Source organism: Pelmatolapia mariae, linkage group LG12, assembly GCF_036321145.2.
Source record: "Pelmatolapia mariae isolate MD_Pm_ZW linkage group LG12, Pm_UMD_F_2, whole genome shotgun sequence".
Lineage (NCBI taxonomy): Eukaryota > Metazoa > Chordata > Actinopteri > Cichliformes > Cichlidae > Pelmatolapia > Pelmatolapia mariae.
This window is the reverse complement of record NC_086237.1, coordinates 20,810,063-20,827,666: the sequence shown is the minus strand read 5'-3', so window position 1 is coordinate 20,827,666 and position 17,604 is coordinate 20,810,063. Positions and strand designations below refer to the sequence as shown.

General features: G+C 38.2%; 1 protein-coding gene across 3 annotated transcripts in view; it reads right to left on the bottom strand.

Annotated features, from left to right (window-relative positions):
• Positions 1 to 17,604, bottom strand: part of LOC134638936 (EGF-like repeat and discoidin I-like domain-containing protein 3) — a 127,733-nt gene that overhangs the window by 88,549 nt on the left and 21,580 nt on the right. The window contains exon 2 of one of the 3 annotated variants that reach the window (XM_063489898.1): positions 8,202 to 8,231. The exons of 1 other annotated variant lie outside the window; for it this stretch is intronic. In XM_063489898.1, the coding sequence (XP_063345968.1) occupies positions 8,202 to 8,231 (30 nt within the window). The remainder of the gene's footprint in view (positions 1 to 8,201; positions 8,232 to 17,604) is intronic. One more of the 3 variants, XM_063489899.1, reaches the window with a different exon arrangement.

Genomic DNA, 17,604 nt, shown 5'->3' with positions numbered 1-17,604 from the left:
TCCACAAAACTTCAAATGTAGTATATTATGATACCACTATGTTACCTGTGAACCAATTAATTGATATTTATATAATGGAGCAGCAATTGAGCTTTGTAGGGGACCCACAAAAATGGGCTAATTTTAGTACCGTATTTATTTTTTTGAATCTATTTATCTTTAATGCTTTTCAATCTATAAACAAGAGCTACCACATTGCCAACAGCATGAACCGACTGCACAATCTGCATTTAGTAATGATATCTAACATGACTCTAAAGTTTCAAAAAGTCTGCTGAGAAAAGAACTAGCAAATCCGAATTCTTTCCATTAGCATGCCCTTGTAAGAGTTTCCTATCTTGTGATACAATTTCTATTCCAGTCATTTTACAGTCATATCTTAGAGTTGACAGGGAAACTGTGCTTTGACAGGTCTCTTATTTCATTTTAAGCGATAGGAAACAAGAAGAAGTCTCAAGGGTGAGAATCTCATGCCCTCTTAAGTCAGTTTGACAAATTAGCACCCATGAGCACAACATTTGACAACGTCAAGTAAAAAGCTGCAGCCTTAAATTGTTTACTACATCAGCGGGGCAACCATTTCACACTAGCCCCAACCCATAAAAAGAATAGGAAAAAAATGAAGTAAATAAACAAATAAATACAAAATCACTACAGACCCTATTATTGTTCTCTCACTGGAATTAGTAGGCCTCTAGGTGTGAATTTCAAATGAGGTAATCCTATCGAAGTCATGCTATTTCAAAGCCTGGACCTGTATCAGTAATAATCAGAGTGGTGGATAATCAGTTAAACAGAGGCTTGTATAATAGCTTTCACAGAGGACCTGCTCACTGCGGGAAGGGGGGGGGTGACAGGTTTCAGGGCTCTTTTGATGTGATGATCTATAGTCGCACCATGCTGTACTGACAGCATCCCTAATGGCAAGTGCATAAAACAGAAAAAGTGGGGACAAAAGGAGGTAGTGGGAGAGAAAAGAGGGAGGGAATGGTTTCTCAGTTAGTGTGTTAGAGAGATACAAAGAGTGTTCAGTATGACATCTACATTTGATTTCATAATTTCTGTCAAAAAAAAAAAAGAAAAACAGGAAGAAAAAAAAAAACGCCCCAATGTGCCGGAAATTAAGCAAACTTTTGTATGGTATGAGTTAAAAATAAGCCAAAAACTGAGGAACTGCAGAACTGTTGTGAGTCAGGATCAGATGCCAGATCACATTAGCACACATACAAAAATCTGACATCCGCTCAGTATATAATATCAAAAACTATTCATCTGAGAGAGAGCAAATTGTCTCGCCAGTGGAAAACACCACATGAAAATTGCAACAGCTACTTTCGTGCCCTGGGTGGGCTGAGACTGACACAACTTTACAAACACTTACAAAAAACATAAACCAAAACAAAACCACGTTCTGTTTCTAATTTCTTGGGAAAATAATAGTTACAAAAACATTTTTAAAAAAAGAAATAAATTTGTTTATAGTCTCCAAACTTTTCAACTAAGAGGATGATGATTTTCATTAAGAAAGAAGTGTTTTTTAATGCTATAAACAAAAAAAGAAAGAAATCCCTTATTCACTCCAACAGCTGCCCATTTCTAGAAAGGATTAAGTACTGGGAGCCATGATGGAAGCAACAGAGAAGAAAAACCAAACACTACTTAGAGAAAAGAAGCAACTTTCCAAGGAAAGGCAAGGGAGTAAACATGGTGTGCCATTAAATTGTGTTTTCTTCACAAAAACACACACCATGTACAATGTAAGTTGTGTGTTGCTGATTGCTGGAAAGTATTAGCTGCTAATGCTACTACTACAGTGGCTTGCAAAAGTATTCGGCCCCCTTAAACGTTTCCACATTTTGTCACATTACAGCCACAAACATGAATCAATTTTATTGGAATTCCACATGAAAGACCAATACAAAGTGGTGTACATGTGAGAAGTGGAACCAAAATCATACATGATTCCAAACATTTTTTACAAATAAATAACTGAAAAGTGGGGTGTGCGTAATTATTCAGCCCCCTGAGTCAATACTTTGTAGAACCACCTTTTGCTGCAATTACAGCTGCCAGTCTTTTAGGGTATGTCTCTACCAGCTTTGCACATCTAGAGACTGAAATTCTTGCCCATTCTTCTTTGCAAAACAGCTCCAGCTCAGTCAGATTAGATGAACAGCGTTTGTGAGCAGCAGTTTTCAGATCTTGCCACAGATTCTCGATTGGATTTAGATCTGGACTTTGACTGGGCCATTCTAACACATGGATATGTTTTGGTTTAAACCATTCCATTGTTGCCCTGGCTTTATGTTTAGGGTCGTTGTCCTGCTGGAAGGTGAACCTCCGCCCCAGTCTCAAGTCTTTTGCAGACTCCAAGAGGTTTTGTGCCAAGATTGCCCTGTATTTGGCTCCATCCATCTTCCCATCAACTCTGACCAGCTTCCCTGTCCCTGCTGAAGAGGAGCACCCCCAGAGCATGATGCTGCCACCACCATATTTGACAGTGGGGATGGTGTGTTCAGAGTGATGTGCAGTGTTAGTTTTCTGCCACACATAGCGTTTTGCATTTTGGCCAAAAAGTTCCATATTGGTCTCATCTGACCAGAGCACCTTCTTCCACATGTTTGCTGTGTCCCCCACATGGCTTGTGGCAAACTGCAAACGGGACTTCTTATGGTTTTCTGTTAACAATGGCTTTCTTCTTGCCACTCTTCCATAAAGGCCAACTTTGTGCAGTGCACGACTAATAGTTGTCCTATGGACAGATTCCCCCACCTGAGCTGTAGATCTCTGCAGCTCGTCCAGAGTCACCATGGGCCTCTTGGCTGCATTTCTGATCAGCGCTCTCCTTGTTCGGCCTGTGAGTTTAGGTGGACGGCCTTGTCTTTGTAGGTTTACAGTTGTGCCATACTCCTTCCATTTCTGAATGATCGCTTGAACAGTGCTCTGTGGGATGTTCAAGGCTTGGGAAATCTTTTTGTAGCCTAAGCCTGCCTTAAATTTCTCAATATCTTTATCCCTGACCTGTCTGGTGTGTTCTTTGGACTTCATGGTGTTGTTGCTCCCAATATTCTTTTAGACAACCTCTGAGGCCGTCACAGAGCAGCTGTATTTGTACTGACATTAGATTACACACAGGTGCACTCTATTTAGTCATTAGCACTCATCAGGCAATGTCTATAGGCAACTGACTGCACTCAGACCAAAGGGGGCTGAATAATTACGCACACCCCACTTTTCAGTTATTTATTTGTAAAAAATGTTTGGAATCATGTATGATTTTCGTTCCACTTCTCACGTGCACACCACTTTGTATTGGTCTTTCACGTGGAATTCCAATAAAATTGATTCATGTTTGTGGCTGTAATGTGACAAAATGTGGAAAAGTTCAAGGGGGCCGAATACTTTTGCAAGCCACTGTAGTTTCAGTTAAATCACTAAATGAATGTAACTGTAATCAGAGTTACTGTTTGCCAACTTGTGCACAAACACAAACTACTTGGCAAAATAGCAGTGAAACTGTTAAAAGTGCAGAAAACAGGAAATGAAAATTGCTCACCTTCAAAGTAAAAGTTGCACTGTCTGAAATGTGCTGAGTGATGATGGTCACAAATTTCAGTGTGTGGCGCACTTTTTCAAGTTTCACTACAGCTTAGAGATTAAATGGTATGTTTTCAGACAAAGTGCCATCTTCCATGTAAACTACAATTGACTACACACAGCAGCAGACACCTCCAGCCGCCAATCAGAGGCTGTCAGAGGTTTAACCAACCAGTCTCTCGGCCTGGGTGACTGAGACATAACATCGCTGTAGAAAGTAAAGCTTGTTCAGCAGCAGTGATGACTCTGTCATTCAAATACTTTTTAGGAGGAATTACACCTTAAGATGAATTTGTTATAATTGCATTACTCACTGTATTTTTAGCACAATAATAAATCTTTACAGATTAATAGTAACTATCCTAACACTGTGGATAATGCAAGGAGGAAACACTGGGAGCTTTCTTGGGAATTTGAATGTTAGCTGCTGCCCTGCTGTACAAGCCAAGACTTGCATAGTGATTGATGCAAGCCTGTGTTGTGTCCAGCATGGGCATTGTGATTTCTTTTCTGGCTGCAAAGAGAGGCCAATCAATCAGCTGTGAAATCCTGACCAATGGTTAAACACAGGAAAGCATCCTTTGTTTCCTTGCAGATCAATCACAGAGATTTGACATTTTCAGGCTTAAGGCTACGTATGTGCTCTTCCATCTTTAATGAAAGCTGTCACAAGCATTAGCTCACCCCAAATGTATAAGAATTCAGGCATTTGGGAGACAGTATTTCATGCTTTGCACATACTCTGCTTAGCCTGAAAGAAGTGATACAGCTAATAATAACGATAGCAGTCAATTTTTAGAAAGCACAGATGAGCTGAAAAGCTTGAGGTATTAATAGTCAGTTGAATTTATATGGACATGAATGAACCCAGAGCCCCTTGTTCATTATGTTTTTTTCTAGACTCAAAGAGAACAACATATACAATCTGAATAATGCATTAAAGCTTTTTCAAAGAAAATTAAATCCAAGATAAAGGAAAGATATCTTCCTACTGCTTGTTGGGTTACATGCATTGTTTAGGGTTATGAGCAGGTCGGGCAAAGTATTGTCCCCATGTGACATATTTCTGCTGATCCCAGGGAAAAAGTTACTGTGCAGCAACATGGGAGGAAATGCTTTCAATCTGGCACCACAAATATTAGTACGCAACTCCTGATGTTTTTGACAGCAACACCGAGCAGCCCTTACCCTACTTAGATCAGCAACTGCTATTAAAAAAGTGAAATTTGGTAGACATTTAAATAACAAAACTGAAATGGCTGTGTGACTGTCAACTCTGAATTTCAGTTCCAATTTTGCCATCTTAAACAGTCCCCAGTTAACAATGATAAGCCAGGATACAACCACACTCTTAGGCTTTTATAATATCTTTAAAAAAAACACACACACACACGCACACATTTTACCTGCCTCAAGAGTATGAAATTTACATTTAAGCTCTTCATCTCAGAAGCTGCACCCTGCTACTTTGCTGAGACATCTGATATGCCCTAATTGCGTCAAATCTATTTTAACCTAGCCTTTTTGTATGATGACTTTACTGGCTCATGGGCTCATGGTCACTGCATCCATCCTGCATTTCAACTGATGGAAGCTGGCACTGCACCACCAATATTACATCGAGGCTCTCAGCGTGAGCCGCCTGACGGTTGGGCTTTTAGTGAGTCTTTGGCCTTTTATTCTCCCGTGCCCTTCCCACTCTGCCATTTCCGCCCATCAGGATTTGACAATGTCAGACAAATACACTTGAAGGTAAAAGTAGTAAGACTCGTGCAGCAACAAAAATGCTTTGGAATATGTCACTCAAAAGAAGAGGTCACATTGAAGACCACCATCCTTCTAGAAAGATCCAAAGAAAAGCAGAAATGAAGGCTGTCTTGTCAGAGACTAAATGCCATGAAAATGTCAGAGCCGTACCTTTTCTCGCAGGGGTCTCTTAAAAAAACATGACACTTTCTAAAAATTCTAATGTTTATTAGCAAAATCTAAATTATATATGTTAAATAAAATTCCCAGTCTACCAATAACATTTCTGAAAATATGACAAAGGCTGGCTCTAACTTGTTCACTGGAGAGCTAATATTCAACTTTCTACTTGGCAAATGTTAGTTTTACAATTAAATATGCTCAAATATGCTTCTTCGGTCTCAGTGGTATCCATGGTATTTTGACTGCACATACTGCAACCGCTGAGATTGTGCAATAAAGGCTTGGTGAACAGAATTCAGAAAATATATAGTTTTCTTGTTAAAGTGTAATTTATGCAGCCCCTGCAATTAGTAATGGAAGTAAAAAGGCCTTAAAAGTTTCAATTCCTCCAACCGAGGCAGATCAAAGAACAGCCGTGTTCGTGTGTTTTTTAATGAAATTGGTTTTGCTCATGAAACATATCAGGTGCTTAATAAACTGTACTTTTATAGAATAAACTCACCGCTTTAAAGAGGAGCCGTGTAGATGACTTGGCAGTATTCATACACTGCCAAATAACCATAATAAACACAGACCAAACACAGCAAACAATATCCCCCTTTGTATGAATGGAGACAAAGTATGAAAACTGTGTAGAGTAAGGATATGAAATGCTGTGAAATAGCAGCTGATTTGCTAAATTCTTCAAACTTGTCATGAGCAATTTGGCCTTCCACATCACTCTGTCCTATTTTCTGTCTCAGTCCAGTTCCAGGTCAGTGGTCACAAGTCATACCTAATTCAGTTCATTTTCTTACTCCATAATTATTTTTTCTTGCCGTGTTCTCGCTGCTCTGATCTGAAGTGGGTATAATACACGAAAAGTTGCTTTGAAATGCTTTAGGAAAAAAGGATTTACGATAGGTATTTGTGCAAAGAGCCAGACAGATGCTGATGCCAAAAAGTAGTTTATACAGCAGGCAAACATATTTTAGTAGCAAAGGTAGACAGCAGTCACTGGACTTCATACCTACATATTCCCTTGAGACGCCTGTCTAGTTGGTCTGTTGTGTCACATTCGTTTCACCAGACAATTAAATGAAATTCCCACATTCTGACATTGAACTTTTAATAAAATATAAATAAATAACAATGGAAAACTGACATTTGAAATTTAATATTTAATGTTTTTAATTGTGCATTGTAACTTTGTTACTTAGAGTTATACTGGAAAGTTAACCTTGTATGTAGTATGGTCGTATTGGACAATTTTTGGAGTTTTACATCTGTACGAAACAGAAGCTAAAGGCTCAAACAAATGTCATTTGTCATTCAAATGTCAGCATTGTTGCTAATGCTTGGATCAAGATCCTTTGCAGTCAACTATATGTCAGTCAACTGTCTGGTTACTTTTGCCTCTGAAAATGGGGGACTGTGAATAAAATGGCTGTGATTCCTAAACAGACAATGCAATACTTTTGTAAAACTCCTTGAATTAATATCGAAAGTCTGCACTTCACTTCAATGGCATTTTGATTGTTTGATTAAAGATCCACTGTGGTGGTTTAGAGAGGCACAATTACCAAAAAGTGACTGTCAAACACCAATGGTCCTAACAGTATACAGTACACAGTGCAAGTGTTTGTTTTTGTTTTTTCTTGACTAAGTGATTAGACTCTGAGATTAAACAACTCTTTGCATTGCTGCAGCAAAGTACTTTGATTCCTGGGGTATTATGTCTAATCTAAATAAATCATTCTTTTTTTAACCCACTTGATCCCCAACAAACCAGCAGGGATTAACATTAATGAAAGAAACATAGACAAAGACAATTACTGTAGATGTTGAGGATGCAACGAAAGAGGAATTATATATTCAGCTGCAGTACTTCCCGAGGATGTGAAGTGACATTTTAATTACATCACTGATGAAGATAAATCAGGTTCTTGTTTACTGTTGTCCTCTGTGGTCTTGCTTTTGTAATAAAACTCTTGTTACATTAGTTATTTCAATAATCAGAAGCAGTACTTTGGAATACCAAATATGCTACCTTAAAAATATGATTTTAACATCTGTATGATAATTCAGAGATAAGTACTTTAGCATCTATTGGAGCCTGCAAAAAAAGAATACACTCAGTCCACTCCATAGGGAGTGAATACAATGTACATCAAGACTGATGCTAATGGCATGTATTTATGGATGCACTGCATTAACTCTAGAATAAACATATTGGAATTGCTATGGATTAATGTTGCTTTTAAGTAAATGGATTATAAAATCAGCACTCACACACAAGGAAAAAAAACACCCTGAGAAATATGATAAATGCTCAGGTATCCACCATATTTCATTTCCACTGAAAAACAGTCATGCAAAAGCAATCAGTGGACCAAATTGGACTGTGAGCTCAATCTCAAAACTCTGTACTAGACAAAGACAAGATATTTCTCAGATTCACACTATTAGAGGAAGTTTAAATAGGGCTGCCTTATGAAGTGAAATGCTAAATGATGTAATCATGACTGTTTCTGGCCCGGCATGAGCAGGGAGTCAATGCAGGAATTAGACTCAGGAGTAATGAAGGAAGGACGAGGCTTGGCTCGTTCCATTTCTCTATCTCCCCCTCTACACACACACACTTGCATGAAAACAAATGAATGGAAATCACGTTACCAAGCATAAAAAATTCCCACCTGCTGAAGTTGGTTCCTCACCATCTGCTGCTGTTGAGACACAAAGGAGAAAAAGGGGGAAAAGGGAAGAGAGGAAATTCCTATTAGCTTCATCACAACTATGTATTTAATGCCGCAGCTGTATTGCCACAGATTCAGCTATACTGATAATTACATTTTGTGCTATCATATGCAAAGTTTCATTTAAGTGTAATTCCCTTGAGCACACAGTATGTGAAGGCAGACACACCTGCTACCTGTAGGGTACAATATCCTGCCAACAGACATGCTCTCCAGTGCTGCCATGAAACGTAACCTGGCACAGTGTAACATCTGATGCCCCATCAATACACGTGTCCTGGTCTGTTACCTTTCCCTAATATGTGTTCATCATTCTGGACTAATGTAGGATTAGCCCCTGTGGCATACATACTTACTAGCTGCATCCCTGGCTCCCAAGACCCAGTCCAGCTTTGTGGCTTAGATTTGGCCTGTCTGCTACCATTACCACAACCCTCTGTCTCCATCATTAGTTGTGAAATTGGTCCAAAAGACGTGCCCAAAAGTTGGACACAGATGCAGAGGCAGTCAACCAAGGGCATCAGATTCAAGGATGATAAATATGATTGTCATTATTATTGGGGATGAACAGAATGTGTTACCAGAAATGGATGGATGGATGGATGGATGGATGGATGGATGGACAAACGAGGCCTGAATGTATTGAGATTTGCTGCTGTACAGAGCATATTAAGTATGCGTGTCTATTATTTCTCAATAGCTAATGATGTTGCTTACCAATTCTTGCTTAATTAAAGTATGATTCAATGTCATGAACATTTTTTTCATCCACAGCACTGAATACTAATTAGACATTAACATATGGAGAGGGTGAAGCCTGCATAAGCAGAAAAGCAGACATAGAGTGCCTGCATTGCACACAGGTGCAAATATATACAAAACCATCTGAGAAATCTGTTTCATTTCCAGCCACAACACGCAGAACCATTTGGAGACCAGATTTTATTCTTTTTATAAACCAAACATCAGCGCTCTGTCAGGTTCTGCTCCCTGTGGTGTTTTTGGATGTGGAAATCAAATAAAGTGCTCTCGGGGGATTTTAAATAAGTTTTCTTTTTATTTATTTTATTTTGACCCTTATTTATGAAGAACGGGTCTTTATTCAACACATCTGCTAAATGTCTAGCAAATTATTTAGTGGATCACTAGATGTGGTACTCTTTAGACAGAAATATACGATTTGAATCAAGACAGCAGCATCTGTAAACTGAAGGGAAAAATGATTCACTTAGTCATAAATGTGATAAACAGATACAATTAAAGAGTGAACCACAGCCCTTAATGCTGCTTTGACTGTGAGAGAAAGCTTCGACTGAAGCCACACAGAGTCAAAGCCAAGCACTTTCTCAACCTCTCATCTGCCTGGCAGCAGAAGCTCTCCTTTGTGTTTTACCATGCACACGGGCCAATGTAATCCCCAAACCAAGCGCATTCCACGGTTCACTTAGTGTGGTTTTCTTTCTGCTCCCGTTTTCTCTTCAGCCTTACTATAAGGGTCAAGACGCACACTTGCAAGCCCTCAGACACACACACACACTTACATGCACGTGCACACACACAAAACTGCACACTTGACAAAGGCAAAAAAAAAAAACATATGCCTCAGAGTGCAGACAACTATTCACACCCACACATAAATACACATGCTGAGAAGACAGAGATGCATAAAAGGATGGGTTTTATGTTTATCCAAGTGTTGAAGTGGTGAATCATAAGAGTGCATAAAATATTGAAAGTACAGTGGGTTGGCAAAATTTATGTCTCTAATTGTTGGTGTTCTCCATAAAAATAACAAAACACCCAATGTTAGCTGAATCACATAGCTTATTTCCTACAGCAGTGAGCATCAGGATAAACTGTGGACAAAAAATAGACCATCAGTTTAAATAAATAATAAAAATATATATTAAAAATTACCTACACGTTCAGCTAGACTAAAATAGTGAAAGTGCAAAGTTTTGACTGGTAAACCGAGGTGGAGTCACTTTTGTTGTTGCCAGATTATTCGCGGACTTCCTGAAATCAGTAGCAGCAAAGATGATGTTGTGCATTAATGCTAAACCTCTTAGAGAGGGAGTCTGAATTGATGGTATGCATTTTGATGCATGTGAGGTCTGATTGTGACGTGTTTAATGCCGACAGCAAATTATTGGCATCATAATGGTTGTGTTCTTATCATGAATTCTACCCAGATAGGCATCGTTTCAATAAATATCATTCTTAACCACAACTTAAAAACTGTTACTAACATTCTTGAGAAAGTGCCTCTAATTTTATACTAAAATGTTAAAACAAAGTCATCAGATGAAATCTCTACAACAGAAAACAAAGAATTGTTGTATGCTGATTCAAAAATGACTGACAAACTGAATGTTGATATATTTTTTATTCATAAAATCCTGCAAATCCAACAAATCTTGTCAAAAGCTGTCATTAGAGCCTTACCAGAGTACTCCCTCCATTGGCTGGATCTATTAAAAATCTATTGGTTCGTCTGTATCAAAAAGTGGTAAAAACACAGCTGTTCTGCTAGCCAGCAAGCTATAAATATTACGTGGGTCATTCTACAGTATGGCTTATTGTCAGTTCTTCCCATATGAAGACACAAAAATACATTGCATGCACACAGTTAACTTTTTGAAAGTGTGTGTTTTGCCTTTCCATGCACTCCTTTCGCTGTCTTGTCTTTCCCCTCCCTGAACCTGGTACTATATTTGTTTACTGCAGGAGCAAACACAGGAATGGACAACAGTGTAATTCTTGTGGTATAGTCCTATATTATTGAGACAAATCCATAAAGTAATCTGACAGACAAGGGCAATACCTAGCATATTGGTGTACAATAAATACTTGATGCATTGATATTTCTTCAGACCACATTAATAAATTTGTAGAACATGGAAGGTTCTGGAGATGGCTTATTTAAATGGCCCCTCCTTCTTACCAGGAGAAGGTACTCTCTATGAGATGATAAGCCTCTATCCCGGGACATATTGGTTTAATCTGACTGACAGCCAGGAGGCAGTAATAACCATCCATAATCTAAATAGGAACCAGTCAGGCTTTCCTGAATTGATATGACCTCAAGGTGTTCAGTGGAGATAGAGGAGCAAGTGCACAAGATGAACAAGCATAAAAACTATGCAGAGCATGCATACTGTACATACACATTCATATAAGGGTGAAGATACCCCTTTATATATTAAACAATAGGGTTCACCAATTTTTTTTACCATGAGGGTAAATATGTACACGGTACACTCACATTCTTTAATATGATAAGCCATTTTGATTTAGTAAATTTGTTTGGAAGAAGCATTTAAATCAATGACTGACCAACAGAAATCAGTTAGTACAGTTTAGTTAGTAGAGTTAAATGGCTGTGACCTTTAGTATTAACAGCTTGTTTTACACACATAAATGTATCCATGAAAACCTTGAGGGTTATGCAATGTGGACCAAAAGAATGCCAACAGTACGTAGCCTGTTCAGCAATAATGCACACCGGGTCACTGAATGCTGAGAATTATAACAATGATGTGAATTATATTCTATGGCCTTCACAGTCACTCAGTCTGATTCACGAAGAATTTCACCCCTTTAGTTGAGTTCACTAGAAAATTTTAAGTTAAAACACAAACTGACCCTGTTCCAGTTCCACATAACAGAAGGCGAAAGTGTTATTCTGAATTTTTATTTACTTTTTTTTAATGTTAACATGTAAGTAAAAGTCACATCTGGATTGTCCCAAAGTTCTACACTTGTGCCAAAAATGAAAGGCATTTCTAACACCACGTTTCACAAGATGGAAAGTAAATAATGCCTTCTAAATTCCTGGCACGTCCAAAGCAGCAAATCCATGAACTCGTGACTTCATTTTTGCACTCTTCTTTTTGTCAGCAAGTAAGCCCTTTACATCTATTTATTGTTCTATTCTTCTTCTATTCTCTGTGTACAGAGAATTTTACTGCAGCCAAATTCCCAATTGAATGTCTTCTAACACGCAGCAGAGCAAGTGTAACATACTGACTGATGCACTCTCCATTAAGGTTCATTGTTAACCAGCAGTCATTTTCCAGAAACTGCTGCTGAGCAAACTTCTAAAACAAAAGCAAAGAAACAGAGAATTATTTGTCTGTTAGGCTTAATGTGAATCGATAAATACATTTGGACTTTGAGTGGGGCTAGGCTGCATGAAATATTTAATGTATTTTTCAGTGTTTTTTCCTAACCATTACCATTAACCCTATAACCCTGCAACACTTTAATACTAAAGACAGCATTATTGTTTTGATGTACCTGCATTTGTCAGGGTGAGGGGTTAACACAATGATTGCACTGTTATTATGATAGCAGTGCATTACACAGTCGTGGGAGCCACCGACTGTTTTATGCTGTTGTGTTGACACTGACCCTCACCGGTGCTTTGTATGCTGGAAAGGTTGTGTAGGAACCTCATTTTGATGGTAGTTTTTTACAAGGATATCCAGCGGGTGTTTGAGTGGATGCCCCTTACATCAGTAAGGCAAATTACTATCCAGTTGTTTTAAGAGATAACAAGCTAATGGAGAAGTTTGATCTGATTCAGTAGGTTGCCTTTCAGCTATACCTAGTGTGTATGTTTTTGCTACTGCAAACTTTTTTAGTGCTTAATTAGGGCTGATCAATTGAAAACCCAATAATGTTAACCAGAAAAAGGTAAACCCGAGTTCTGTTGAAAATAAAGGCTCTGTAAAGCTTATCACTCTCACTGTCATGGCCAGTGAAGCCATGGCAAAGTCGAAAAACGATCCGGGTAATGGATCGTATTCCCATTTAGCAGTGTAGCATCAAATATGACAGTCGGCTGTCAGTGCTAATGATGGCAGCCCAGACACCTCCTTGCTGGAGCTGACAAATCCTGTTTCTGTGTGCCAAGTAGCTCTACTGTAGTTATCTCAAGCAGTAAAACTTTTGTTAGAGTTCCCATGCTTCTTCCCAAGATTTGGTGGTAAGTAGGAGATATGCTCAGCCTTAATTAGCATACAGTAGCTTTAAAAAAAAAAAGATCCATAAAATTATCACACAAACCATTTTAATTTGCCATAGACCTGCATTTAATTAGTGCGTGTCTCAACCTGCAGCTTAAAAGGTTCCATGTGTTTTCAGCCATAAATGAGCAATAGTAATTATCACAGTCACCCTTCTAGTCACCTGCAGACTAGCAATGTCATAAATCATCACAGACTACTTCAAATGGTGATTCTAGGTAAAGGTATCATTTCTATGAGACACAATACAGGCAATAATCATTTACACTTTGCATGGTTAAGATGTTTAGAAAAGTCCTCTGGACTAGTGAAAGTGTAAACGCTTGAGACTTTGTTTCGCTTATAAGGCATTTACTGATATCAGCACAGCTTCCCATGAAGCCCATCAGTATTAGTGTGTGAAAATATAATTTTACTTCTTCTCACAGTGAATAAAAGAAACAAATGTCTAAAGTAGTTTGTTGCAAATGAGGATTTAGTTAGTGGCACTGCAGCACATATGGCAGCCTTTATACATGTTCTACATTTGCACTAAAGATATCACCTTTCCCTGTGCTCCACAAACACACGCAAACACACACACACAAACCATGAACAGATGCTCATTGCACATCTATCTCCCACATAAGAGCACCCTTAAAAGTGTTTGTTCCATCACTACGGTGCTTATTAACATTAAATCATCCAGCTATGGAGTGGGTGGCTAACTGTGAAATGACTCACAGACACAATACCAACAATAATTAGGGAGGCATTGTTGAGGCACTTCCTTATCATTAGTTGTTTTCCAACTAATGACAAGGAAGAATGCAGTAGCACAACCCTTTATATCAAGTGGAGTGGTAAGCACCATCTCTCTGTAAGTAAATAACCCATCCATCCTCATTTTACTTTTTTGTCAGCGGAGCAGGAGTGCAGGGTAAAGTATACTATTAATGTGGGGCTCTTGACATGTGGTTTAGAAAGGAAAAGAAAGGCACCTCCCTACAGAAAGATGTCAGACACTTATCCCTCACATCTCAACAATTCATATGGCTTCTAGGGATGCTTTATGCACCATTACAACCTCTATGTAATAAAACAGGAGTAGGTTCATTGTGAAAAATGGGGCAGGAGGTTTGAAAAAAAAATCTCATTGGAAAGTTTCTGGCAAAATACTTCAGCTGTACAGCTGTGTTTCCTGATACAGCACAGAAATACTTACACTGTTTTATTAAACGGATATACATGACATGTGGCTTAAAATTATTTTTTAAATAAACAATCCATCAAAATTCAGAGGTTATGTGAATTGTGGCTGTTATGTGCAAAGTACACAAAGAAAGTTGCGTTTTGCTGACTGTATTGCAAAAAAATGAAGTCGGAGAAACTCACGAAGAGTCATATCCAAGACAAATTAATCTTGCTATGTTATCAATAGCCAAGGAGAAGTAGTGATTCTTGTCAAAACTGAAATGTGCTCATAAAATGATAAGTATGAGTTGACCTTCAAGACCTGTCAGGTGATCTTTGTGTGCAAGTTTTATAAAGACTATACGAGGATTAACAATTCTTGTGCATTGTGGAGTGACGGTGGAAAGGGCAATGGACAAGTCGCTGTCCATTGCCCTGTGGCTTTGTGGCTTTGTAGCCATAATTAATGCAATGATGTTTAATGCCAGTGTGACAAGAATACGCAACTTTAGCTTTCTTTAGTCATCAAAATAAAAGATGACCTGCTGAAGTTCAACCTGAGCAGAATGGAAAAGAAAGACACTTTTAAGTGGCTTTGAATGTGGCATGGTAGTTGGAGTATTTCCCACAGAACCTAGGGTTTACAGAAAATGGTCCAAAAGAGAAAACACACAGTTCTCTGGGCAAAATTGCCTTTGTTAATGCCAGAAGTCAGAGGAGAATAGCCAGACTTCTTTGAGCTTATTGTAAGGCAACAGTAACTTGAATAACCACAGCCAATGTATGGAGAAGTGCATGAACGCACTACATGCTGAAGTTTGAAACAGATGTGCTACAGCAGCAGAAATCCATACTGGATCCTACTCCTGTCAGCTAAGAAGAAAAAAACGAGGCTACAATTTGCACAGATTGCTCTGATGAGTCTCAATTTCTGCTGCGACATTCAGATGATGGGGGTCAGAATTTGGCATTAATAACATTAAAGCATGGATTCATCCTGCCTTGTATCACTCGTTTAGGCCTGTGATGGTAGTGTAATGGCCTGGGGGATATTTTCTTGGCAATCTTTGAGCCAATTGCTGACAAAGTCCTTACCTTTATTATCACAGTGTACCAATCTTCCAATGGCTGCTTCCAGCAGGATAACATGCCAATTCACAGAGCTCAAATAATCTCAAACTGGTTTCTGGAACATGAGAATGAGTTCACTGTACTCAAATGGCCTCCACAAGTCTCCAGAACTCAATCCAATAGAGCTCCTTTGGGATGGGAGATTCACATCATAGATGTGCAGCTGACAAATCTTTAACAGCTACATGATGCTATCATATCAATATGGTCCAGAATCTTTGAGGAATGTTTCCAGCACTTTTCTAAATCTGTGCCACAAAGAATTAAGTTTGTCCTGAAAGCAAAAGGTGATCCAACCAGGTGCTATTAAGGTGTACCTGCAAAGTGGCTGGTGCGTCTGTATGATAATGGCATTTAGCTATGTTATTCATACATCTGCTGCAATTATGTGTCTCTCTTAAGACACAAGTTTAGGAGACTTAAATATAAGGATTTTCTTTTTCTGTAGCAAGTATTCAAACCAAATGGCAACATATTCACAATATCAAAAACGCACAAGGTACATATTGTGTTCAGAATTAAGAAACTGATGTGTGCAAACACAGAGCCGTAATATAAGACAGATTCTCATTTTTTTAAAGTATGACTGATTCAAAAAAATCAATTAAAAAGAAATGTAAAATTCCTGAAACTAATAATACGACAAACTGTATGTGAATGCATGTGGAGGAGGTGCTCAGTCAAATAGAGCATCAAATTGCTATTCCAAGCATAAGATAATGAAAACCCCATGGATGAGTCTGTCTGCAGAGAAGTGTTTTTGTAATGTGGTCAATACAAAGCGCAGACATATCCAAGGTTTGATTCATACTGTGTTTTTGACATGGAATCGATACGTTTCTTAAAGTCTTAGTGTCAGTGTGGAAAACAAAGTGTCAACAAAATAACATATGTTCTTGAAGGTAACTTAGCCTGTATGATTTATCGAATTCTACCACAAGAATACAGTAACAGGAAAAAAATCTGACAGCCTAACAGGCAATTATCAATAAAATGAAAACTCTCATGCTGGTTACTGAAACCGTTTACAAATGAAATGCGATTGATTGACAGGCAAGAGATAGAAAACTAAAACAAGCAAGTGCCTTTCAGTGCCATAACAAAACTATTCATTTGCATTTTAACTTTTGATACTCTTCAAAAAACAATCGTTAACTGACTAACACTCTGTTTATTGAGATTCCTTGGCAAAGACTTTAATATGTAAATATAATATCACAAAACTAACTGATAAAAGAACAGATGGCCAGGTAACCTCTGGGTATTCTGGTTCTTCTGCTGTACAGAAATGGTGTAAACCTTTCATAAACCAGAACATTAGTGAGATAGTAGTTAATTCAGCTCCGTAGCTATAAAAGTTTACAGATAATGCAGGTGACGAGTCATTTGAACAATACAGCAGGAGGAGTAGCGATTCTTTTGGGTTCAGTGATTCATTTCATTTTTGGTCATATTGAATAAAATATTAAATCCATTTTGTAAATGTTTGTAATTTTAAAGGTCAGAAGAGGAAATTATTCAGGAATTGTGATTGAAAAAAACTTAAAAAAAAAACTCATCTCAAGGCTTTATAATGAGACTATGACATTGTCACCATTATGTCACCCACAAACTGGTGAGTGACGTGGTAGCTATGGCCATTTTTTATACATCGTTCTCAGGTAGATGCGATTTGCATCTCCACTCATAAATTTGTCACATTTTTTTTAAAAAAAAAAGCTGTTTTCACCCTTATGTATGCAGGGCATATTCTGCCGGGGTGTTGTACAACCAATAAACAAAAGCAAATGAGGTCCCTGAGTGGTAGAGCGCACAACCCCATTATGCAGCAGAAGCTCTTTCCTAAAATTTTATGGTAATTTTCGACCCCTTTGTATCAGAAACCTGTGTTTACTTCAATTATCTGAGATGGAACTCTAAAGGTTAACTGCTATTGTCTTTCACAAAAAAATAATAAAAGCTCTAGAACAGCTGAACTGACACAGTGAGGTTATTTGTTTTATTTTATT